Source organism: Gastrolobium bilobum, unplaced genomic scaffold (assembly GCF_033153095.1).
Source record: "Gastrolobium bilobum isolate Gb01-03AN ecotype WA unplaced genomic scaffold, APGP_CSIRO_Gbil_v1 utg30227, whole genome shotgun sequence".
Lineage (NCBI taxonomy): Eukaryota > Viridiplantae > Streptophyta > Magnoliopsida > Fabales > Fabaceae > Gastrolobium > Gastrolobium bilobum.
This window is the reverse complement of record NW_026896184.1, coordinates 1-24,482: the sequence shown is the minus strand read 5'-3', so window position 1 is coordinate 24,482 and position 24,482 is coordinate 1. Positions and strand designations below refer to the sequence as shown.

Here is a 24,482-nt window from a genome sequence, read left to right as displayed (position 1 = left end):
ATAACTTTTTTTTTTTTGGTAGACATAATTACATATAACTTATTAAAGAGGGAAAACTGCGAATCCAACCCAACCTTATAAAGATTCGACCAATTTGTACCAACCCTCATTGGCATTATGTTAAATTTTTAAATCCTGCGCGTTTAAGATATGGGAGAAGACATTAATTTTCAGCTTTGTAGTGCCAATTCAGCTGTTTGAACTTTACAACGCATGCAACGAAAATTGCGAGGAGGAATATATAATGGACCCACGGGTATTGTCTACGAGCTGTCAATTGTAGGGTTGCATTTTTCCTATTATGACTAATCTATGAATGCGTAAAAAACAAGAAAATAAAATTAAAATAAAAAAAACTATGAAAAGAGAAGAATTGAATATAAGAAAATTCAAAGTGTTTGCACGTGAACCCACCATTGAAATTAATTTGTCACCTAGAGAAAATTTCATTGATGTTGCTATACCAGATTAGAAAATGGGAAAAATAATGACAAATTAATGTTGATTGAAAAGTAATAATTAATTTAAAGGAATAAAATAGTTACAATTATTAGGAGAAATTATTCAATTGTAATTAGAGAAATCGGCCAGTTAAAACTAATCTTAATGAAATCTCAATAATTAATGTTAATTTCCGTGTGCCTACCCAGTTGTTGATGAGCATCTAAACTGAATTGAATAATATTCTTTGGCCTTTCCTTCTATTTACATCTATATAACCGCCAGAGCATCACAAAAAGTCAAAAACAAATTTAGAAGAATCAAATCTAAAAGGAATAATCTCTGTGTACAATATAATATACGTACTGTACGTACCTATAGTTATAATATATATAGTTATAAAACTGTGCATAGATTTATATATATACAGAATCACATGCAATACAATATCTTTATTTTTCTTTCTGTTCTGTAGAAAAGAAATTGGAAAAATGAACTAATAACCAAGAACTATATATATCCCACCCAAAAATTAAGGGGTGGGAAAAGAAATGAAAGAATTAATCACCAATTAGAGATGAATAGAATAGAGGATAATCAATTAATCATCACTATCAGCTAGCTACGTTCACCGTTTCTCTTAAAGACCTAGTACGAACAAGCTCAGTGCGCTTCTCCTCCATTCTCTTGCTTTTAGGATGAAGCAACTTGTACCAAAACCCAGTTTTCTTGGCACTCTTCTTATTATGATTATCAACACCACCTTCATCTTCACCTTCACCGTCTTTTCTTCTTCTTCTTCTTCTTGGAACAACAGCCATTGACCTGCTTTTGAAGAGTCCACCATGCTTGGAACTCATCAGAAAGATGGAAACCGAAGAGCCACTCTTACCCTCGTTAGAAAAAGGGAAAGGGTGCATTGGAGAAGCACAAGAAGAAGCCGAAGAGGAGGAGTAATAGGAGGACAAAGAAGAAGCAGAAGAAGAACAAGAAGAATAACCAGAGGTTGTTGTTTTACGTGAGTAATTAGAAGCAGATAATTGAGAAAGCTTATCCATTAAACAAAGAGAACACACTCCTGGTGATTGATGGTGTTTAGGGTGCTTCTTGCATCGACCATTGGGCTTGAACATGCCAACCATGTCTTTCTCCTTTGAAGGTTTTCGTAGGTTTGCCATTCTTTAGGTTTCTTTGTCGTTTGGAATGTGAGCAAGTTGGTTCATATATAGAAGATATGAATGAGCTTGCTAGGTCATGAGGATGAGGGGGTGTGTGTGTCTTTCACTTTCCGTGATAGTTCATGGGAGCTTCCTCAAAATGGTCTTTTTGACGGTTTTGTAGAAGTTGAAAAATAGACTTCGAATTCTGTGGAGGGTTAAAATGAACGACTGTGATGGAGCCAGGTGGCTTGAGTCGGTGGTTTCGATTTGAAGGGTCTCGAGTATGTGGAAAAGGCCAAAGCGTTTGTCTGGGGCGGCGTGGAAAATCTCGGATTTTTAAAAAAGGGTTGGCGTGGACAAAATCAAAGGAACCATGCTGGTAAACGATGAAACGTGGCCGTTTTGTACTGCTATTGACTGTTTGAGGAAGGAAAACTTGTTATTTGGGTTTTCTGTAATTTATTACTTTATAATTTTTAATATTTATTATCTGGTTTGGCAGGGACCCCACCGAGCACAGTAGTTCTCAGTGATTAGCTGGTTTCTTTCCGTACAACCAATGGTACGTTGCCAACTTGCCATGCTTTGAGACAGTACTTGTTTTTTTAATTCTTGTTTTGTGACAGGTGTACAGTGTACTTTTGTCAACCAATATGATTCATTCTGCCATACTTTATTTCATTTAGGTGTTGTTTGGTCGGAAGCTTTTCGGCGGATATCTATCTTTCTCAAGTATGGCTTTTAGAAATACCATGTTTATTTCAACGTTTTTCACCAAAAACCCATCTATCCAATTTGTCTGGATTTATGAGAAACATAGATATCCGCACTGTTTAGAAACTCAATTTGAAGGTGGGATTTTTCAGAAAATCGATTATCTGGCTTTTAATGCACTGTTGCTTTCATAAAGTTACCTAATTTTTTCATTTTTATCCACCAAACAACTTTTTTTTACATTTTTCTACCTATCTCATTTTATCTATCTTTCAAATCATTTCTTTATCTATTTCATTTTCCTATTATTCTAAAAAAAATTCCTGAACCAAACGGCACCGACGAATTAGGAGACAGTTTCGAGTGGAGTGTTTGTTCCGTACTCTTAACTCTTATTAAGAATGAAAAAGAATTATTCTTCTGCGTAACATTTAACTCTTGCTTTTTAAGGGGGGAAAAGAGTGAAAAACAAATAAAAAAATTATTTCCCCTATTGGAGGAGAAATTATTTCCCATCCAGCAGAGAAATTGAAATTTAAGCCTTCTTTTATAAAAAGATAATAATAATGGGACTCACGTACATTAATATAAAAAAAAATTAAGAAAAAAATATTTTTCCTTTTAAAGGATATAATTTTATGTCATTTTAAATTCTAACCGTTGATTTTCGTCAATCAACGGTTAGAATTTATTGGATTTTATTGCGAATTACTAATTAATTAATAAGTTTGAGTCAATAAATTCTAACTGTTGATTAACAGAAATCAAAAGATTTAAAATGATACAAAGTTATATTTTCTAAAAGGACAAATATTTTTCCCAAAAATTAATGCCCTAAAAAATTGTATTTTAAGAATTCAAGTCACTATTCGATATTCATAAACTTCACATAGGACAAAGTATTTGATCTGGACCCAACATAGGAAAGGGTAAGGCCCAACAAAGTAAAGGCCCAAAAGGCTTGAGCTTTCGTCGGCAACTTAATTGCACTATGGCAACATATCCCTAGTACAACCTATATCGCGAGAGAAACACTTATCTCGCATATACTTGGTCACCAAGTCAGTAATACTTAATGTATAAGAAATCATTATTATAGGAGTTAGTAGCTCATCAGCAACTCAGACAAGTTAGTCACTTCTAAAGGCCAATAAATCATTGACAACTCCAGCTTGTCACCATACCTATGAACCTAAAGGCTTACCTATTAATGAATAACCTGAGAAAGGCCACCCTTCTCGATCAATCAAGATAAATGTCGCCTAATGAAAGGACGATGACAAATAAGGCACACAACAACTATAAATACTGAGGTCATTAGTCCAGGTATGATATCTCACTTTGAATATTAAAAATTCCTTAAAGTGAAACTGACTTGAGCGTCGGAGTGCCATTGTAAGTACTCTCATTCGCTCATCAATCATTCAAAAGATCCTGGTGAACCTTGGGTCAATCTTGTCGACATTCCATCCTATCTCGCAAGGACATCTAACAACTACATCCTCATTCTCTTTCTCTTCATTAACTTTCAGTTATCTCAATCGTGTGTTGGAATGATTAGTAATATAAAAAGATTTTTTTAAATTTTTTTTAATAAAACTGTAATTATAAGTTACTTTAAATACAAAATAAAATAATTTTGTATATAAAGAGTGAAATCACTTATTTTCACACAATTATCATTTTTATTTTGTATATAAAGAGTTCTGCAACATATGTCTTTCCGAAATGAATATGCACCAACAATATGGCCATTCTGATATCTTTTTCCCCACCAATAGACATAGTAACTTGATTGTCAATCTGATATTTGTATATGGGAATTTGTTTAATCAGGAAATATTCAATTTTTTATACAAAAATCTATGTGGGTGTTGAACTGTTGATCATACGTAAAAACTACTGTCTATTTAAAATTCTAGTGCACAAAAATAATATATAAATAAGAAATAAGCGTACTTTTTTAACGCAGTAGCCTTTGATTAACAAAATATTACTAACGACTTGCTTGTTTTTCTTTGGAATTTGAATTGCGAAGGGACAATAAAAAAAATCAGAGGAATATGAAAATTGACATGGGAATTTGCACTTGTTAGCACTAAAAACTAAAAAGGAAAAAAAGAAGAAGTGAGGGAAACATGTATTCTATAATCGATTTTATAAGAGTTATATTGTAGAAAAAGTGATTGTGTAATGTTATAGAGATCCATTTTGCGTGCCATAATTTTTTTTTTTCCTTTAAAAAGCCGTACAAAATATTGTGTGTGTAAGAAAATTTTTCTGATCATGTTAAAGGGAAAAAGTAAAACCTCTTCTATAATATATTAACAATTCAAGGTTTGGTAGAGACAACTGTTTATGGTCAACAAATCTGGGACAATGACATTAACATCACGAGGAAAGAGGCCCTTCGCTACTCTTCTGTGTTGCCAATCCCATACTCTGCCCCCACAGTTTGGCGCTGCCGTAAAGTTAGCTTATAGTACTCCATATGACCATGTTGCTTCAGCTCTTTCTTTGGCCGTTACATTATTTACGGGGTTTATATCTGTAATGTCACAGGACAAGACTCCCAATTTCATGCAGACACAATATTTGTGGGGTCCGCTTTATTTTTTTAAAAGAAAAAAGAAAGAAAAAAAGCTGGCGTTGTGTAGGTGCAGGAAGAAAATTTTATATTCCTGTAACATAACTCTTCAGTTTCCCTTACTTTAATCTTCTTCTTTATTTTTTTTATCCGGCCAAGGGCAACGTTTTCTTGATGCTTAAATGAGCTCTCTTGATGGAAAAGGGGAAATACGTGCTACTAAATTCAGTGTTATCTTTTAAATTTCAGATCGTTTCAAACGTTTTTCATAACGTCAGAGACAGGTATTCTTTCTTTGTCGACCAATATATATCCCATTGAAGTGGAATCCAAATCAATCAACCTTTAACTCTCTTTTTCTTTTTTATAAAAGCAAGAAATTAAAAAGAAAAACTCTTTTATAGTGAAATTGTATTTAAAGCGAATAAATAAAAGTATATCTACTATTAAATTTTAATAAGTTATTCTGCACAAAAGTTAAGGAATTGAATAAACTCTTAACCATTTACCTTAAATATAAATCTACTTAAGAAATCTTTATTCAAAAAATAGATATAGATAAATCAACTTTATCTTAAGAAAGATTTCGGAGACTGTAGTATATAATTTAAAAATATCGCTGCACATCACGGTATTCAGCAAAAAATTGTGGACAGGCAGTCACTTTATATTGCTATAAATTACTACTCTTATATATTGAGAATGTATGTATCAAATTATACGCAAATGAACACTCATGAATAGAAAGAAAACCTAGGTTTTTTTTATTATAAAAGTAACGGTGACTTGGTTAGAAGATTGAAATTGTCTCAAATTCAAATCCAAATAAACGGGCAAAACAAGGGCGTGCTAACGTGCATCAACAAACATCAAACACCAACCGTCAACCTATAAAATTTCAAAAGAAAAAAGAACGAGCAGTCACTGTTCCAACTCTTCCCAATGGAAAAATGTCTGCAGCTACAAAGAAAGTATCCTATACTACTCTACTTGGTTATTTAGTCATTTGAGAAGCCTCTGAGGTATTGACTTCTCTAGGACACTGAGATACATATGGTTTGAGCTGCATAAAAGAATGAATGATATGAATCAGTACTAACAGAGCATGAGATAAACTATATCCATAATAGTGTTAAATTTACAGAAATTCTAGACCCCTAATCACTCATAAAAGGAAATAATCTATTTTATAGCTTACGGTCATTTCTATAAAGATGAACCCATCATTTTTTCTCATGTTACAGAGTAACGTGGGGATGGTGAGGCTAAAAACAGTGACTCCATTTTCAGATGACAATAGCAGATATTTTAAGCTAGACCATGTCAATGGAAGTAAAGACAAGTACTAATAAGATAAGAGAGAACACAGTGGAATTAAACAGAAAACCACATCACAAGAAACAAACATCTTGGTTCTTGGCATTGTGGTACCAAAACAAGGAAGCTGAAGAAAAGTTTAGTAAATAACCATCACTGAGCTAAACTATACTAATAAAGCTCAAAAGAGAGAGAAGAATTAAGGGAACAATGTCAAATGTATTATTAAAGGAGCACCGAGTACAAAAATTATCCAGGCAAATGTCAGTACGGTAAACATGTGGAAGAAAAACAAGTGAATAAAAGACAAGATAGTGATGAGATTAAATTGGGGGAAGATGCAAACCTTAAAATCAGTCAAATCAGGGACTACATAGTTTGGCAATTTTTCTTGCACCAACACATACCCACCTGGAACAATATGCAGAATTACATTCAATTTGACAGTATAAAAAATACAAGAATGATAAGTATGTAGCTTAGCAAATTATTTTATTACAATACATAAAATATGATTCATGGATTAAGGAAAAACTAACTTAGGTAAGCAAGGCCGAATTGTATAAATACAACTTCAGCAATGAATCCAATGTTTTTATAAAGCCACACTTACTAACTGCAGACATCTAGAACATGAGAAGCGACCAAATTATTACCAAGAAGACCACAACTTTTTAAAGTTGGACATAGAAATGCAAGTAATTTCTCTCAACCAAACAAAAAATAGATAAGGACTAAGAACTATGAGCCCTCAAACTAAAGATCAAGTAAAAACAAGTGAGCGTCTTTCATACCAAGCAGTCATCTTCAATCAAAACCACAAAAGAGTAAAACTAGACCAGGATTTAAAAGTCACAAGTTTTAGACTTATATTAAAAAAGACACAAGTTTCACTTTAAAACATTAAAACATAATATTTATCAAACAGTAGACACTTTAACCTTGCATTTACAACAATTAAGAAGATCCAGAACTCGAAAATCTCTATACTAAAATTATAAAACTTTAGTAAGTAATTCAGCTAGTGTAATCACTAATCAGCAAGCATCATTAACGCAGACATAGCCCCTTCCTATTCAACATTTTGATTGTCTATTTGCAAGTATAATAGTAATAGTAACCATCAAACACCATGACCAAGTCAACAAATATGCCCCATTTGTACCAAAACAAAATATGACATGCAATCAAGTAGTCCATCAAGCCCGAAGACATATTAATCAAAATTCAGACCAGTACAACAACAAAAATGTATTCTCGTTCAAGTTCAAGTGCTAGTTAAACAAACAAACAAAGATGAAACCACAAACTTCAATTGAAGAAACAAACCTTTGCGAGTGTGGAAACCAGTAGGCGTGCAATTCTTGCCCTTGTAATAACCTCGAGGAGCACGTTTTGGCGATAGAATGTCAAGTGAAGACGTTCGCTTCCTTCGAAATGCTCTTCCTATTCCTAAAATGAGCCCCAGCGGCATCTTTTTCTACAAGAGACAGAACAAACCAATTATCACCAACACCAAACACGGATATATTGCAATCAAGGAACAACGTATAATAACAACACAGATTAACACCGATTATAAATAATCAAAAGAAGAAAAACCTTTTCCACATCAAAACTATATTATGTGCTCAAATGGACGAAGGTGAAACAGAAAAACTATTTGATTGCTGAGAGCTAGGGTTAATTTGGGGAAATGAGAACTAATGAGAGGGAATCATCTACACTCGAGTGCAACACCACACAATCGCTGACTCATTGTTGGGTTTCGATAGCAACCAGCAAGATGAACTACGCTACTACAAGTGAATTTGTTAATAGCTTCAGATCAAGAATCAAAATGAGAAAAGGGCTTACCGTGAGGCGTGAGCTGTGAACGGCGAAGAACAACCGGAATGGGCTGACCGGAGGAGAAGTAAATGGCAGCTCCGGTAGGGTTTCGCTTGGTTGACGGAAGTCGGGTACAACGGGGCGGGTAGGGATCACTGCATTCAAATTGAAAACTTGAGCTGTGATATATGCGTCCAAGTCGGGTCGGGTTAGTTATGCTATTTACATTTTTTTTCAAGTGAATAATCTTGTAGCCAACTTTACGTTAATTATGAAATTGAGAACTTGCACTGTGATATATGTGACTTTTTTTTAAAAGAAAAAAGAAAAAAAAATCAGTTGTGCTTACACTTTATCAACATAATTCTTATATATTTATGAGTACATTCCCAATATAGTAATAAAAAAATTTAAAAAAATTATTTAGTCATCAAAAGATTAGCAATACAAAGGTGTTAATTGGCTCAGTTAGTAAATCCTTTGCTGATCCGAGATCAAATCTCATTCATCTTTTTTTTTTCTAAATGTAACGCATGTCCTTGAGGGGGTGTTTGGTTGAGGAGAAATTTTATGAATAATGGAGAAATGTTATACATAGGAAAATAGTTGGAAAGTGAGATAGGTAGGAAAATGTAAAAAACAAGTTGTTTGGTTGAGAAAAATTTTACCGGCGAAATTAGATAACTTTTATGAAATTTATGTTTGGTTGTAGGTAAAATATAGATGGGAAAACAAGTTAGTTTTACGAAAATAACCTTGTTTTTAAGGTACATAGAAGCTGCTGGATTACATATTTATTCATACACATCGTACTACGCTAACTGCTGTTTTTGTTGAGAAATTCGTTCCCTCAAACTCCAATGTCAAGCAGGTCCAGGGGAAGCCCGTGGCGGGGAACCACCACCAATGAGCTAAGGCTACACCAACCGTAGCAAGTGGATCTGACACCATGTCTCAACCCAAAACCTTAAGGCATTGGGTTCATGGGTCCTTTCACTTATATACTCTTTACTTAGCTCATTACCAATCAATTTGGGACTCGTCACACTTGAATATTTCAACAATCTCCCCCTCAAGTGTGAAACCCACCATTGGTATGCTCTCCCTCAACCGAGTACCCGAAGGGTAAAGTACTCGACCCGCCTCCTAGCCAATCACTAGGCTAGCTCGAGCCCAATCCGGCTCTGATACCAATGTTGGGAGATTGAATATCCACACATAGATGCAAGAGACAACCACACAAAGCGTATCTATAAAAATAGAAAATAGAAATGTGAAGAGTTTTCAAAAGCTCGTTCTTGAAAAGGGAACTCATGGAGAGCAAAGGGAATTTTGCAATTGGTGCATTCAGACATTTGTGGTCCAATAAATCCAATTTCTAATGGAGGTAAAAAATATTTAATTACCTTCATTGATGATTTTTCTAGAAAAACGTGGGTTTATTTTTTACAGGAAAAGTCAGAAGCTTTCTCTACATTTAAAAATTTCAAAGCTCGTGTGGAGAATGAGACAGGAAGGATGATTCAGACACTTCGCACAGATCGTGGTGGCGAATATTGCTCAAAAGAATTTGAAGTTTTTTGTGAAGAACATGGCATCCGAAAAGAGCTTACAACTGCGTATACACCACAACAAAATGGTGTATCAGAGAGGAAGAATAGAACCATCCTCAACATGGTTAGAAGCTTGTTGGTAAGAGGAAGAGTTCCAAAGACGTTTTGGCCAGAAGCAGTAAACTGGTGTATTCATGTCTTGAACAGAAGTCCAACCTTTGCAGTTCGAAATATGACGCCAGAAGAGGCTTGGAGTGGGAGAAAACCAAATGTGGATCACTTTAGAATTTTTGGATGCATTGCATATGCTCTTGTCCCGGAACAGAAAAGAAAAAAACTTGATGACAAGGCTGAAAAATGTGTCTTTCTAGGTGTAAGTGATACATCTAAAGCATATAAATTATTTAATCCACTGACGAAAAAAATTGTGGTTAGCAGGGATGTTGTTTTTGATGAAGAAAACACTTGGGATTGGAATATGCAGCAGCCTACCGAAGTTCTTTGTGATATTGATTCTGAACAAGAGCAAATTTCAGCATCTAGTATGCCTGAAAATTCGTCTATTGCAACTTCTTCAGCTAGTCAATCCTCACCAACAGTAGTTGGAGTTAACGAAGAAGAAACTCAATCTCTTCGTCGTGTTAGAAGAAGGCCTGCTTGGATGGAAGATTATGAGGTAACTGGAATTGAAGATCCAATTACTCACTTTGCTTTGTTTTCAGAATGTGATCCCGTGACTTTTGAGAGTGCTGTCAAAGAAGAAAAATGGCGAAAAACAATGGATGCTGAAATTGATGCAATTGAGAGGAATGATACTTGGGAGTTAACTGATCTTCCAAATGGACACAAAATCATTGGTGTGAAGTGGGTGTTTAAAACAAAGTTAAAGGAAAATGGTGAAATTGACAAGCACAAAGCACACTTGGTTGTCAAGGGGTTACTGTGGTTGAAGAGGCCCAACGTGCTATTAATGTAGCACATGTTGAATCTGAAATTATTAAAATTGGCATAGGTGTTGTAAAACTAATGGGACGTTATAGTGATACAGATACTGATCAGTATGATGACTTGTGTGAAGATCATACGTGTAAGAATGGATGTGGAAGTATATTGGTGGATGAGGTCGACAGAGAAAAATTCAAGAATGTCTATCTTCCACCAATGAAGGAACCGCCGGACAAAAAAAAAAAAAAAAAAAATTTGAAGAAAGGAGTGCAACATGGAAGCAGCGCGGAAAAAATCAACCGGTGGAAAATTCAAAAAGAGAAGAATTAAAATTTAAGGGGGAGTCCTGTTGGGAATGGTACGGGGGAGCCCAAAACCCTTTGCAAAGGGTATATCCACCAATGGGCCAAATGACAAACCATAACAAGTGGGCTGACACCACATCTCAACCCAAAACCTTAAGGCTGTAGGTTTATGGGTCTTTCACACTTATATGGTCATCACTTGGTCTATGTCTTCTCTATGTGGTACTTCTTTACAACTCATACTTGATTATTTCCAACAGTTTTGCCATTTGTAACATAGTTCACGACGACAAGAACCACACACACTTTACATAACGATCTTTTCTCAAGCATCATTTATCCTTCATCATCAAGCATTCACAACGGTTCCACCTGAAAAGGAAAAAAAAAATTGTTATAAAACCCATATAACGACCACCTTCTGATTCTGGTGTAAAAAAGCAACTTAGAAGCATAAAAGTATCATTTTATCACCGTTGGGGTGGAGGACTTGGCCAGTTATGTAAGAGGAGCATTGGTTGCAGGCAAGAAACACATAGAAGGGAGCAACCTCAATAGGCTGGCCAGCTCTCTTCATTGGCACATTGACCCTGTTCTTACTCGTGACATCCATGACATCATTATGTACAACGTTGGACCTCTTATTTCTGGTACTTTGGTTGGTCTGATGTATGGCCAAGTCTTCATGCACCTGTGATATTTTCACTTTCGCGCGCTAATAGAAGGGTAGGCTCGTCATATGATTCTTGCCCATTGTGATGATTTAGCTAGATAACATGAAATACCATATGGCAAATGGGAAAATTTAGCTGGCTATTTTCATCAGATAGACATGCAAATGGTTAAGCTGGCTTTTCTGTTTAGGTAGGCATATCTTCAAAACTCTTTAACCAAATAGGGGCACTCAATATTCCCACTTCTCAAATGCCTATGCATCTCAAAAAAATCCTCCAACCAAACACACCCTAAGTGACGTGAATAAAGAGTAACTTCAAAAATACTTTGATATAAAAAGGGTTTATTTTTTCTAAAGTTATTTTAGATAACTTTATCTAATGTTCATCGAAATGACGTTATTCTGGGCAAAAATCATGGTATTTTTGTAATTTTAATTTATTTCAGAGTTATAATAGTCTTTATCATTCTAATTTTTTAATTTTTTAACTCCAAAACGACGTCGTTTTGATGAACATTAGATAAAGTTATCTAAAGTAACATTAGATATTTTTTTTCCATAAAAAAAAAAAGTATCATCATCAAACATCACTGTATAAGTGATAAAGAATTTATGTCCCTGCAAACTATTCTCTTTATAGGATTCGACAATGCTCGAACCAAACTAATCCGAAGAATAAATTGATTGAAGAAACTAAAAAAAATGTATCATCCAAAGACTAAATTTACATAATAAATTTTCGATGATTAAATTGATGTTCCAAGGATCTTAAAAATCTGTAAAGGAGATTTATTATACTTTTGATATATACTATTTAAGTTATATTTGTGTATAATTTAAAAAATAGGAGTCATCTCGATTCTCGACACAATTTGTAGACAGTTTTTGGGGGCAATTTCTTCAAAACTAGTTATGTTTTGCAAAGCAAGATATTTGGTGTTATGAAGAATTTTTGGTGAGGTTTCCCGGCGAATAGAACAAACTCTGTAGAAGTATGCAATTGCTCCATTAAATCTAATAAGTTCAAACACCTGAAAGACCTAATGCCAAATCATACTCTAAATTAATTTGCATATCTCTTCAATGCAACTTTCATTCTATCCATCGTGTATACATTTGCGTATCTCTTGAAAAAAAATGATATTAACCTTAATTTTGTCTGAAGCAGCATAAGCAGGATACAAAATTTTTGCCGCAAGAAATCATACTCTAAACTAATTTGCCTATCACTTCAATGCAACTTTCATGTCTGTCTGCATCATTTTTACCTCATTTAATTCTTCAGACACATTTTTGGAATCATATTCTTGGCATGATGAAAATGGAGCACAGCAGGAAGAGATGTCCACTCCAGCCACCTCCATAGCACTGCATACCCATTCAGGAACATCACCTTTCGGGAACTGCAATACAAGGACACAAGGTCTAAAATAACCACTTGACAAATATCTCAGTGGATTGCAAAAATAATAATGTTAATATAAATATAAAATGGATTTCAATTTCAATTTCAAAATAAAAAATGATTGATGTAATTTTAGCCAATAAATCTCTGGATACTAATGAGTTTTATTATGCTGTTTTTCGAACAAATGGGGGTGTTCTGTAGTTTTTTAAAATAGAGCAAAAGTCTATCTAATGTGCTCAAAGGAAGGTTGATGTAATTTTCTCTAACATACCATTTTCTGTAGAAAGTCGCATACAAACCTACAAAAAGTCAAAAATTAATATGGTTATTGGCGTATAAAGAAGAAAGGAATTTCTTGCACGGGAAGTATTAATTCAGATCAAAAGTGAGATAAAAAAGAGAGAAAAAAGGATAATTAAATATAAAGGTAAACATACTTTGGGAACCTTCCCTCAACTATTGAAGAGTGTAGATCCCTACTTAGCTGCAAATTTCAGAAGGACAATGACTTTAATCATACTTATCAATACAACAACCATATATCTATACAAAATCTTATTATCACATGAAATTGTTTGTACCTGCATCATGTAATATAAATTATGATATGACAGAAGCTGAGAACCCATAGGATCTTTTGTCACAAGGCAATGGATATAAGCCCTGGTGTAGTTCTTACAAACCTGTGGCAGAAGAAATAAACTAGAACAAATGCCCATATATACAAACAGATTATTAAATGAAAAAGTGACCTCTTACAAGCATACCATACAAGGGCAAGTAGGATCAATTGGACGGGTGTCATCGGCCATTTCTCTGTGTTTTAGTTTTAATACTCCCTGAAAAATTTCTGAAAAAAATAAGTTCAAAAAGAAATTGATGCATGAATGAGTGGAATTTAGTGAATTTATTTTCTTTTTTTTTTAAATCATTGTTCCAAATATATTAGAATTGGACCAATGTGCAATTGAAAAGTTGAATCACTTTAGTCCAATAGAGAGGCAACATCACCAGCCATTAAACCCAGTTTTTTCAATGTCATCAGATACACAAATGATTGCACCTTTCATAGCAATGCCCTAGTCCTAGTACAATCATTAGGAAATGCATGCTGTATGGGTAGGATAAACACAAATATATTGTTGGGTATGGTTCATACTTCGCATGCTGATGAGAGCCCTTGTTGTCAGAATCAGCAGAAAGGAAACTAGGGTTCCGCACCCAGGTGAGCGGGCGGGGATGTGGGGGGCAGCGCCCCTAGGCGCGTAGAGTGTAACAACCCCAAACCCTGTAGCATGATATTGTCCGCTTTGCCCTGCGCACAAGCACCGTCGAGCTCATGGTCACCAGAAGAGGTATCCACACCCTTATAAGGCATGCTTCGTTCCCCTATCCAACCGATGTGGGACATTACATCCTCCCCCACTGGGAATACAACGTCCCCGCTGTACACACCGGTCCAGGGCCAGACTCTGATACCATAAAATGTAACACCCCGTTCTAGAACCAGTTTGTTAACATCGCATTATGATATTAAGCGCAGTTACAATCACATGGGATTTGCTCCCTCCTCTCTCTCCCTTTCTCCTCCTTCCTTGCTTCTGTTTCTGTCGACGGGAAAATGGGGGGTTTGGGGTTCTTTTTTGTGTTTTAGTCACTTAACATATGTTAAGTGACTTTAAGCGGGTATTGGTTCGTCTATCCATTTAACTCCAATAATTACCAAACTTCACCCAAAAGTCTGGAATATTATTCTAGGAATATTTCCACTTTTATTTTTATATTTTGGGCACTTTCGCCAGTACCCATTTATACTCCTTAATTTTCACTGAGTACACTTTTTAACTCCAAAGTGACTCAGATTCATTTAATTAAGCCTTATACTTAATTTTACTCACTAAAACATGCTTAATTATTTAACTACATGTAATTTGCTAATTAATTGGGTTAGGGCTATTATAGTCACCCCACCTTTTAGCGATTTTGTCTGCAAAATCAAGAACGTACCTGTTTTAAACTCAGGATACTGCCGGAGAAGCTCATCTTCCCGCTCCCAAGTGGACTCTTCAGGTGTCCTTCCTTCCCACTGGACTTTCACCATAGGAATAGATTTATTTCTCAGCCTCTTCTCATCTCTTTCGAGTATCTTCAGCGGCCCAACAGGAGTCTTCAAATTCTCCCGGATCTCAACATTATCAGGTTGAACCACATGAGAAGGATCAGCTACATATCTCCTCAGCTGAGAAACATGAAACACATCATGCAAATTTGCTAATTGCGGAGGTAAGGCAAGCTGGTAGGCAACCGGTCCCACCCTACGAAGAATCTGGTAGGGTCCAATGAATCTTGGACTCAGCTTCCTCACTCCCAGGGCTCGTCCAACACCCGTAACCGGTGACAGCTTCAGGAATACATGATCTCCCTCCTCAAACTCTAGAGGTCGATGCTTGAGATCATAGTAATTTTTCTGACGATCCTGAGCCTTTTTCAGACGATCCCTAATCATTTTGATTTGCTCAGTAGTCTCCTGAACAAAATCCAATCCAAACCGCTCTGTGTCTCCAACCTCTGACCAACAAGTAGGTGTCCTACACCTGCGACCATCCAAGGCCTCGTAGGGAGCCATACCCAGACTAGCATGAAAACTATTATTATATGAAAACTCAACCACCGGGAGATATCGATCCCATGCAGTACCCTGCTCCAGGGTGCAAGCCCTCAGCATATCCTCCAACGTCTGAATGGTCCTCTCAGTCTGTGGATGATAAGCAGTGCTCAGTCTCAACTGAGTGCCAAGAGCCTCCTGCAATGCTCCCCAGAAGCGAGAAGTGAACTTCAGGTCCCGATCACTAACAATGCTCTCAGGCACCCCATGAAGCCTCACAATCTCCTTCACATAGAGCCTAGCCAATCTCTCAGCAGAGAAATCTACCCGAACTGGCAAAAAGTGTGCGGATTTTGTCAATCTATCCACAATCACCCATATAGAATCATAACTATCCTGTGTTCGCGGCAATCCCACTACGAAATCCATGGAGATACTCTCCCATTTCCATTCAGGAACATCCAGAGGTTGCAACATGCCAGAAGGCTTTTGATGCTCAATCTTGACCTTCTGACAAATGAGACACTTAGAGACAAATTCGGCAATATCTTTCTTCATACCAGGCCACCAGAAATTAATCTTTAGGTCCTGGTACATCTTTGTAGCTCCCGGATGAACTGTGAAATGACCCTTATGGGCCTCTGTCATTACTTCTTCCGCCAACTGCCTAGGTACAACTACACGACCCTGATATAATAGTATACCCTCATCATTGCAGGATACACCACTCTGACCTTTCAGTCGTTTAGCACTTTCATTTTGCAGTTGAGCTTCTTTAATTCTGGTCATCAGTTCATTTTCAATGCTTGTGATTTCGATGCCACAAATTTTACATGGAAAGATTTTAGATAATTGCATATCTCTGAACCTCTCAATCACATCATAATCTCTAATCATCATGCTTGATATGCTCACAGATTTACGGCTCAGTGCATCAGCTACAACATTAGCCTTGTCAGGATGATATTTCAATTCAAAATCATAATCTTTTAGGAACTCGGTCCATCGTCGTTGTCTCATTTGCAGATTTAGCGCAACGGCCATAAAATCAGACATACAGGAGTGTGTAGCTCCTGAATCAAACAACACTTCAACATCCATATTATCAATATAAATTGTACCTTTCACTAGATTTGGAGCCTTCTCCGATTGTTGACGGTCCATGGTATATACTCTACCAACCGTCTGAGACTCTAGCATAGGTGGAACAACAGAGACAGGAACAGCAGTAGCTTGAACTGCCATAGTCCTCGCTTCGTTCTGAGGACACTGCCTGGAATAGTGACCGGATCTTCTACATTTAAAACAGATCACTTCACCGGTAGCACATGGACCTCTATGCTCCTTGCCACATCCCTTGCACTTGGGAGGAGGTCCTCTATCAACAAAATTCTTCCGAGTCCCGGGCTTTTTGAACGAGTCAAAGGGCCTATTCAAATTTAGCTTCTTGCCTTACATCTTTCTGTTCTTCCAATAACCTGAGCCCGTTGCTTTATTGGCGTTAGGTGCCTGGGCCCCAGAGTACTTCTTGGTTTGGGACACCTTGTACACTTCTTCTACCATCCTGCACTGATTTACAAACCGAGTGAACTCTCGGATGTCACAATTTGACATCTTCCGAGACATTTTCTCATTAAGACCCCATTGGAACTTGGAGGTCATTTCAGCCGGAGTGGGTAAGGCTCGCCCATAGTTGGCGTATTTCACCAACTCATTGAATTTTGCAAAGTATTGGTCAATTGACATTGACCCTTGCTTTAAGTCATTGTACTCATTCTGCTTCTGTTCCCTAGCCTCCCTAGGGAAATAGTTATCCAAGAACAATGTCTCGAACAACAGCCAGGTTATTTCCCGGCCTTCAGCTTCTAGGGGCTGTACGGTATTAGTCCACCAATCCTCCGCTTCTTCTTCCAGCATGTACACGGAGTAGATTAACTTCATTGCGTCAGGGCATCTCATCACCCTAAAGATTTTCTCCATCGCTTAGAGCCATTTTGCAGCCGCCATTGGCTCATAACCTCCCTTAAAAGAAGGAGGTTTGTGTTTTCGGAAGGCCATCAATCTTCTTTCCTCCACTTCATGGTCACCGACATTCTCAACTCGAGGTTGACGAACCTCGGTGTGATGACTACAACTTCCAGAATGGTGACTACCCTCACCTTCATTGTTACCCGCTACACCCTCTTCTTGTGAAGGAGGTGGAGAAGGCGTAGCGTGTGAGGAGGAGGAGTGGGATGCCGGTTCACGGGCCTAGGACCCCTCAACGTCCTCAACTCAGTCATCATTGCGGCCATGGCAGTCCGCGCATCCTCATTAGTTTTCATCAAAATTTCATTGGCATGCCGACTAGCCGCCAATTCCCTTTGCATATCGACCATAGTGGCCGTCACAGGTTCAGGTTGACCACCTGTTGCTCCACGACCACTTCTGGGCCTAACAAGAGCAGCCAAAACAGGTTCTGGCTGAGCATCAGTGTTTGATGGTCTGGGGTTGTTTCGGTGCCTCGTCATGTCACTACATATGTTACACAAAGAAGTGAGTTGATCAGGCCCACACTTAGTGATCACAAATGCAATAATCATAAAGAGTACTAAAACAACTATAAAGCATCAAACACTAAGCATACTCAACAATAGCTAACAGTTATTCCCCATGAAACTGCTCTGATACCAAATTGTAACAGCCCCAAACCCTGTAGCATGATATTATCTGCTTTGCCCCGCGCACAAGCACCGTCGAGCTCACGGTTTTGTTTCTTGGGACACCCCACAAAAGGCCTCACACTAGAAGAGGTATCCACACCCTTATAAGGCATGCTTCGTTCCCCTCTCCAACCGATGGGGGACATTACATCCTCCCCCACTGGGAATACAGCGTCCCCGCTGTACACACCGGTCCAGGGCCAGGCTCTACAAGTGGTATCAGAGCAGGGCCTCTCATCCAGTACGGTGTGGTTCGAGGACGAACCAGGCGGAAGCTGGTAGGCATGTAACATCCCGGGCGCTGACGAGGGCGGGGAGTGATCGCCGGTGCGCAAGGGCACGGACAAGGAGCGGCTCCTGGCAGGCTTCTAGGGACGGGGGTACATGAATGAATCGAATCAACACCCGAAAGAGAGGGATTCCAGAGACTGTGCTGGTATGGGACGGTACAGTTGGGAATGGCTTATAAGAATTAATTGGTACTACCTATACTAACAAGATGCATCTACTTTTTGGTAGCCTGGATCGGAAGAACTCCACAGTTAAGCGTGCTTGACTTGGAGCAATTCAGGGATGGGTGACCTCCTAGGAAGTTTTCCCGGGAAGTGTGCGAGTGAGGACAAAGCACGCTGAAAAGTCTCGTGTTAGTGTGTGGGGACGGTCGTTGATCCTTGCAAGTTGCCAGGCGTTACAAGTGGTATCAGAGCAGTTTGTTAGCTATTGTTGAGTATGCTTAGTGTTTGATGCTTTATAGTTGTTTTAGTACTCTTTATGATTATTGCATTTGTGATCACTAAGTGTGGGCCTGATCAACTCATTTCTTTGTGTAACATGTGTAATGACATGACGAGGCACCGAAACAACCCCGGACCATCAAACACCAATGCTCAGCCAGAACCTGTTTTGGCTGCTCTTGTTAGGCTCAGAAGTGGTCGTGGAGCAACAGGTGGTCAACCTGAACCTGTGACGGCTACTATGGTCGATATGCAAAGGGAATTGGCGGCTAGTCGGCATGCCAATGAGATTTTGATGAAAACTAATGAGGATGCGCGGACTGCCATGGCAGCAATGATGACTGAGTTGAGGACGTTGAGGGGTCCTAGGCCCGTGAACCGGCAACCCACTCCTCCTCCTCACACTGCTACGCCTTCTCCACCTCCTTCACAAGAAGAGGGTGTAGCGGGTAACAATGAAGGTGAGGGTAGTCACCATTCTGGAAGTCGTAGTCATCACACCGAGGTTCGTCAACCTCGAGTTGAGAATGTCGGTGACCATGAAGTGGAGGAAAGAAGATTGATGGCTTTCCGAAAACACAAACCTCCTCCTTTTAAGGGAGGTTATGAGCCAATGGCGGCTGCGAAATGGCTCCAAGCGATGGAGAAAATCTTCAGGGTGATGAGATGCCCTGACGCAATGAAGTTAATCTACTCCGTGTACATGCTGAAAGAAGAAGCGGAGGATTGGTGGACTAATACCGTACAGCCCCTAGAAGCTGAAGGCCGGGAAATCACTTGGCGGTTGTTCGAGACATTGTTCTTGGATAATTATTTCCCTAGAGAGGCTAGGGAACAGAAGCAGAATGAGTACAATGACCTAAAGCAAGGGTCAATGTCAATTGACCAATACTTTGCAAAATTCAATGAGTTGGTGAAATACGCCAACTATGGGCGAGCCTTACCCACTCCGGCTGAAATGACCTCCAAGTTCCAATGGGGTCTTAATGAGAAGATGTCTCGGAAGATGTCAAATTGTGACATCCGAGAGTTCAGTCGGTTTGTAAATCAGTGCAGGAAGGTAGAAGAAGTGTACAAGGTGTCCCAAACCAAGAAGTCCTCTGGGGCCCAGGCACCTAACGCCAATAAAGCAACTGGCTCAGGTTATTGGAAGAACAGAAAGATGCAAGGCAAGAAGCTAAATGTGAATAGGCCCTTTGACTCGTTCAAAAAGCCCGGGACTCGGAAGAATTTTGTTGATAGAGGACCTCCTCCCAAGTGCAAGGGATGTGGCAAAGAGCATAGAGGTCCATGTGCTACCGGTGAAGTGATCTGTTTTAAATGTGGAAGATCCGGTCACTATTCCAGGCAGTGTCCTCAGAACGAAGCGAGGACTATGGCAGTTCAAGCTACTGTTGTTCCTGTCTCTGTTGTTCCACCTATGCTAGAGTCTCAGACGGTTGGTAGAGTATATACCATGGACCGTCAACAATCGGAGAAGGCTCCGAATCTAGTGAAAGGTACAATTTATATTGATAATATGGATGTTGAAGTGTTGTTTGATTCAGGAGCTACACACTCCTGTATGTCTGATTTTATGGCCGTTGGGCTAAATCTGCAAATGTACGACATTCGTCCTCCAATGAAAGTGGTTACTGCTACTGGAGAGGAGTGTTATACATCCGTGTTATGTAAAGATGTTGAGTTCAAATATGAAGGCCGAGATTACGTGCTGGATTTTATTTGTTTACCTATGATCAGCCTTCAAGTTATCTTGGGTATGGACTGGTTGTCAAAGAACTGTGCTATGATAGACTGCTGTGGTAAAAGGATTGTGCTTGATGCTGATGATTCTGCTACTAGTTCTTCCCCATATCTATCTGTGTTGCAGGTTAGAAAGGCTTTGAGGGCCGGGGCATTGGGATATGTCTTTGTGGGGGGTTTAGTAGGCGGAAGTCATGAGGAGATTGACACTATTTCAGTGGTGAAGGAGTTTGTGGATGTTTCCAGATGAAATCCCACAACTTCCGCCTCATAGAGAGATTGAGTTCACGATTGATCTATTGCCTGGTGTGGGGCCTATCTCTCTGGATCCGTATCGGATGTCACCACCGGAATTACCCGAGTTAAAGAAGCATATTGAGGAGCTTTCGGCTAAGCAGTTTATCAGGCCTAGTGTGTCCCCGTGGGGAGCACCAGTCATATTTGTTAAGAAGAAGGATGGTAGTATGAGATTGTGCACTGATTACCGTCAGTTGAATAAGGTTACCATTAAGAACAAGTATCCTCTCCCTCGCATAGATGATTTGCTTGATCAATTGAGGGGTGCTTGTGTTTTCTCAAAGATTGATTTGAGGTCGGGTTATCATCAAATCCGAATTAGGCAGGAAGATATTCCGAAGACTGCCTTCCGATCTAGATATGGACATTATGAGTATCAAGTAATTCCATTTGGACTCACTAATGCTCCGACGGTGTTTATGGATTACATGAATCGCATATTTAAGCCGTTTCTGGATCAATTCGTAATTGTGTTTATTGATGATATCCTGATATATTCCAAGAGTAAGGAAGAGCATGAAGGTCACTTGAGAACTGTGTTGCAAATTCTCAGAGAGAAACAGTTATATGCAAAGCCTTCTAAATGTGAATTTTGGCTTTCTCAAGTGCAATTTCTGGGTCACGTTATCTCTGCTGATGGAGTGGCGGTTGATCCTAGCAAGATAGAGGCAGTTGTTGATTGGGAGAGACCCAAGACAGTAACGGAAATAAGGAGTTTTCTGGGTTTGGCTGGTTATTACCGGAGATTCATTAAAGAATTTTCGGCCATGGTGTTGCCATTGACCCGTTTGACCCTGAAGGATACTCCATTTGTTTGGACGCAGGAATGCGAAGAATGTTTCCAGAGCCTTAAGGAGAAATTGACAACTGCTCCGGTGTTAGTACTTCCCGATCCGGAAGGTGAGTTTGAGTTATACAACGATGCTTCTAAAAAGGGACTGGGTTGTGTGCTGATGTAGGATAGGCGAGTGGTAGCGTATGCATCAAGGCAATTGAAACCGCATGAAGAAAATCATCCGACCCATGACCTTGAGCTTGCTGCAATTGTTTTTGGATTGAAACAGTGGAGGCATTTCTTGTATGGAATGAAGTTTGCCATATTCAGCGATCACAAGAGCTTGAAATACTTGTTTGATCAAAAGGAGCTGAATATGAGACAACGACGGTGGACCGAGTTCCTAAAAGATTATGATTTTGAATTGAAATATCATCCTGGCAAGGCTAATGTTGTAGCTGATGCACTGAGCCGTAAATCTGTGAGCATATCAAGCATGATGATTAGAGATTATGATGTGATTGAGAGGTTCAGAGATATGCAATTATCTAAAATCTTTCCATGTAAAATTTGTGGCATCGAAATCACAAGCATTGAAAATGAACTGATGACCAGAATTAAAGAAGCTCAACTGCAAAATGAAAGTGCTAAACGACTGAAAGGTCAGAGTGGTGTATCCTGCAATGATGAGGGTATACTATTATATCAGGGTCGTGTAGTTGTACTTAGGCAGTTGGCGGAAGAAGAAATGACAGAGGTCCATAAGGGTCATTTCACAGTTCATCCGGAAGCTACAAAGATGTACCAGGACCTAAAGATTAATTTCTGGTGGCCTGGTATGAAGAAAGATATTGCCGAATTTGTCTCTAAGTGTCTCATTTGTCAGAAGGTCAAGATTGAGCATCAAAAGCCTTCTGGCATGTTGCAACCTCTGGATGTTCCTGAATGGAAATGGCTTTTGTTAATGATCCGGACCCGAAGTTCACTTTTCGCTTCTGGGGAGCATTGCATGAGGGTTTTGGCACTCAGTTGAGACTGAGCACTGCTTATCACCCACAGACGGATGGTCAGACTGAGAGGACCATTCAGACGTTGGAGGATATGCTGAGGGCTTGCACCCTGGAGCAGGGTACTGCATGGGATCGATATCTCCCGCTGGTTGAGTTTTCATATAATAATAGTTTTCATGCTAGTCTGGGTATGGCTCCCTACGAGGCCTTGTATGGTCGCAGGTGTAGGACACCTACTTGTTGGTTAGAGGTTGGAGACACAGAGCGGTTTGGATTGGATTTTGTTCAGGAGACTACTGAGCAAATCAAAATGATTAGGGATCGTCTGAAAAAGGCTCAGGATCGTCAGAAAATTTACTATGATCTCAAGCATCGACCTCTAGAGTTTGAGGAGGGAGATCATGTATTCCTGAAGCTGTCACCGGTTACGGGTGTTGGACGAGCCCTGGGAGTGAGGAAGCTGAGTCCAAGATTTATTAGACCCTACCAGATTCTTCGTAGGGTGGGACCGGTTGCCTACCAGCTTGCCTTACCTCCGCAATTAGCAAATTTGCATGATGTGTTTCATGTTTCTCAGCTGAGGAGATATGTAGTTGATCCTTCTCATGTGGTTCAACCTGATAATGTTGAGATCCGGGAGAATTTGAAGACTCCTGTTGGGCCGCTGAAGATACTCGAAAGAGATGAGAAGAGGCTGAGAAATAAATCTATTCCTATGGTGAAAGTCCAGTGGGAAGGAAGGACACCTGAAGAGTCCACTTGGGAGCGGGAAGATGAGCTTCTCCGGCAATATCCTGAGTTTAAGGACAGGTATGTTCTTGATTTTGCGGATAAAATCGTTAAAAGGTGGGGTGACTATAATAGCCCTAACCTAATTAATTAGCAAATTACATGTAATTAAATAATTAAGCATGTTTTAGTGAGTAAAATTAAGTATAAGGCTTAATTAAATGAATCTGAGTCACTTTGAAGTTAAAAAGTGTACTCAGTGAAAATTAAGGGGTATAAATGGGTGTAGGCAAAAGTACCCAAAATATAAAAATAAAAGTGGAAATATTCCTAAAATAATATTCCAGACTTTTGGGTGAAGTTTGGTAATTATTGGAGTTAAATAGATAGACGAACCAATACCCGCTTAAAGTCACTTAACCTATGATAAGTGACTAAAACACAAAAAAGAACCCCAAACCCCCCATTTTCCCGTCGACAGAAACAGAAGCAAGGAAGAAGAAGGAGAAGGAGGAGAAAGGGAGAGAGGAGGGAGCAAATCCCAACCAATTGGAGTGATTCAAAAGCCTAAACCACTCTAAATCTTCCCCTCTTTCATAATCTAAGCTTAGCTTTGAGTGGGGAGCATTGTGGAGAGAGATATTGCCTCTCAAAAATTCGGCCCTTTGTGAGATTTTGGGGTTTTGGGAATTTCTACCTCCATGGTAGCTTGAGGAACGCTCCTTGCTTGGTTGTGTAACCATTGGTGGTAAGATTCTACCCCTTGAACCTTATTTTCATGGAAAATTGCATGAGTTAGGGTTTATGAATAGTGTTTTAGGGTTTTTGATGAAATGTTGTTAAATTAGCTATGTTCTAGGAAGAATGGAGCTGAGAGCATGTTGTGAAAAATGCTAGGAATGTCATTTAATCGGTAAAAATGAGCCTAGTTAGTTAAATGACTATACTTGG

The 24,482-nt window shown here is 38.8% G+C and overlaps 3 protein-coding genes across 6 annotated transcripts; all 3 read right to left on the bottom strand.

The window, feature by feature from the left end:
* Nucleotides 1-853: 853 nt before the first annotated feature.
* On the bottom strand, nt 854-1,625 carry LOC133298163 (uncharacterized). Its single transcript, XM_061497413.1, has one exon. The coding sequence runs from the start codon at nt 1,617-1,619 to the stop codon at nt 1,056-1,058; it is 564 nt and encodes a 187-aa protein (XP_061353397.1). The 5' UTR covers nt 1,620-1,625; the 3' UTR covers nt 854-1,055.
* Nucleotides 1,626-5,618: 3,993 nt separating this feature from the next.
* Nucleotides 5,619-8,236, bottom strand: LOC133298161 (uncharacterized). The gene is made up of 4 exons (XM_061497412.1): nt 8,077-8,236; nt 7,549-7,699; nt 6,566-6,630; nt 5,619-5,965 (listed from the first exon to the last, which is right to left on the bottom strand). Exons 2-4 carry the CDS (start codon nt 7,691-7,693, stop codon nt 5,897-5,899), a joined length of 279 nt encoding a protein of 92 aa, XP_061353396.1. The 5' UTR covers nt 7,694-7,699; nt 8,077-8,236; the 3' UTR covers nt 5,619-5,896.
* Nucleotides 8,237-12,619: 4,383 nt separating this feature from the next.
* Nucleotides 12,620-13,784, bottom strand: LOC133298164 (uncharacterized). 4 transcript variants are annotated; one of them, XM_061497416.1, is made up of 5 exons: nt 13,709-13,784; nt 13,518-13,619; nt 13,374-13,420; nt 13,208-13,235; nt 12,620-12,931 (listed from the first exon to the last, which is right to left on the bottom strand). In XM_061497416.1, the coding sequence occupies exons 1-5, from the start codon at nt 13,739-13,741 to the stop codon at nt 12,755-12,757; spliced, it is 387 nt and encodes a 128-aa protein (XP_061353400.1). In that variant the 5' UTR covers nt 13,742-13,784; the 3' UTR covers nt 12,620-12,754. The 4 variants fall into 4 exon arrangements, with proteins under 4 accessions (XP_061353400.1, XP_061353399.1, XP_061353398.1 ...); XM_061497415.1 differs by having other exon boundaries at nt 13,704-13,778; XM_061497414.1 differs by having other exon boundaries at nt 13,518-13,638; nt 13,704-13,768.
* Between the last annotated feature and the right edge of the window lie 10,698 nt (nt 13,785-24,482).

Coding starts and splice junctions, on each gene's coding strand:
- LOC133298163 (XM_061497413.1), bottom strand. CDS start 1,619: ATGGCAAACCTACGAAAACCTTCAAAGGAGAAAGACATGGTTGGCATG.
- LOC133298164 (XM_061497414.1), bottom strand. CDS start 13,741: ATGACACCCGTCCAATTGATCCTACTTGCCCTTGTATG. Junction 13,639..13,703: donor ATCCTACTTGCCCTTGTATG/GTATGCTTGTAA, acceptor CATTTGTTCTAG/TTTATTTCTTCTGCCACAGG. Junction 12,932..13,207: donor GCGACTTTCTACAGAAAATG/GTATGTTAGAGA, acceptor CTTGTATTGCAG/TTCCCGAAAGGTGATGTTCC.
- LOC133298161 (XM_061497412.1), bottom strand. CDS start 7,693: ATGCCGCTGGGGCTCATTTTAGGAATAGGAAGAGCATTTCGAAGGAAG. Junction 6,631..7,548: donor TGGTTTCCACACTCGCAAAG/GTTTGTTTCTTC, acceptor ATATTGTTCCAG/GTGGGTATGTGTTGGTGCAA. Junction 5,966..6,565: donor CTGATTTGACTGATTTTAAG/GTTTGCATCTTC, acceptor TCTTTTATGCAG/CTCAAACCATATGTATCTCA.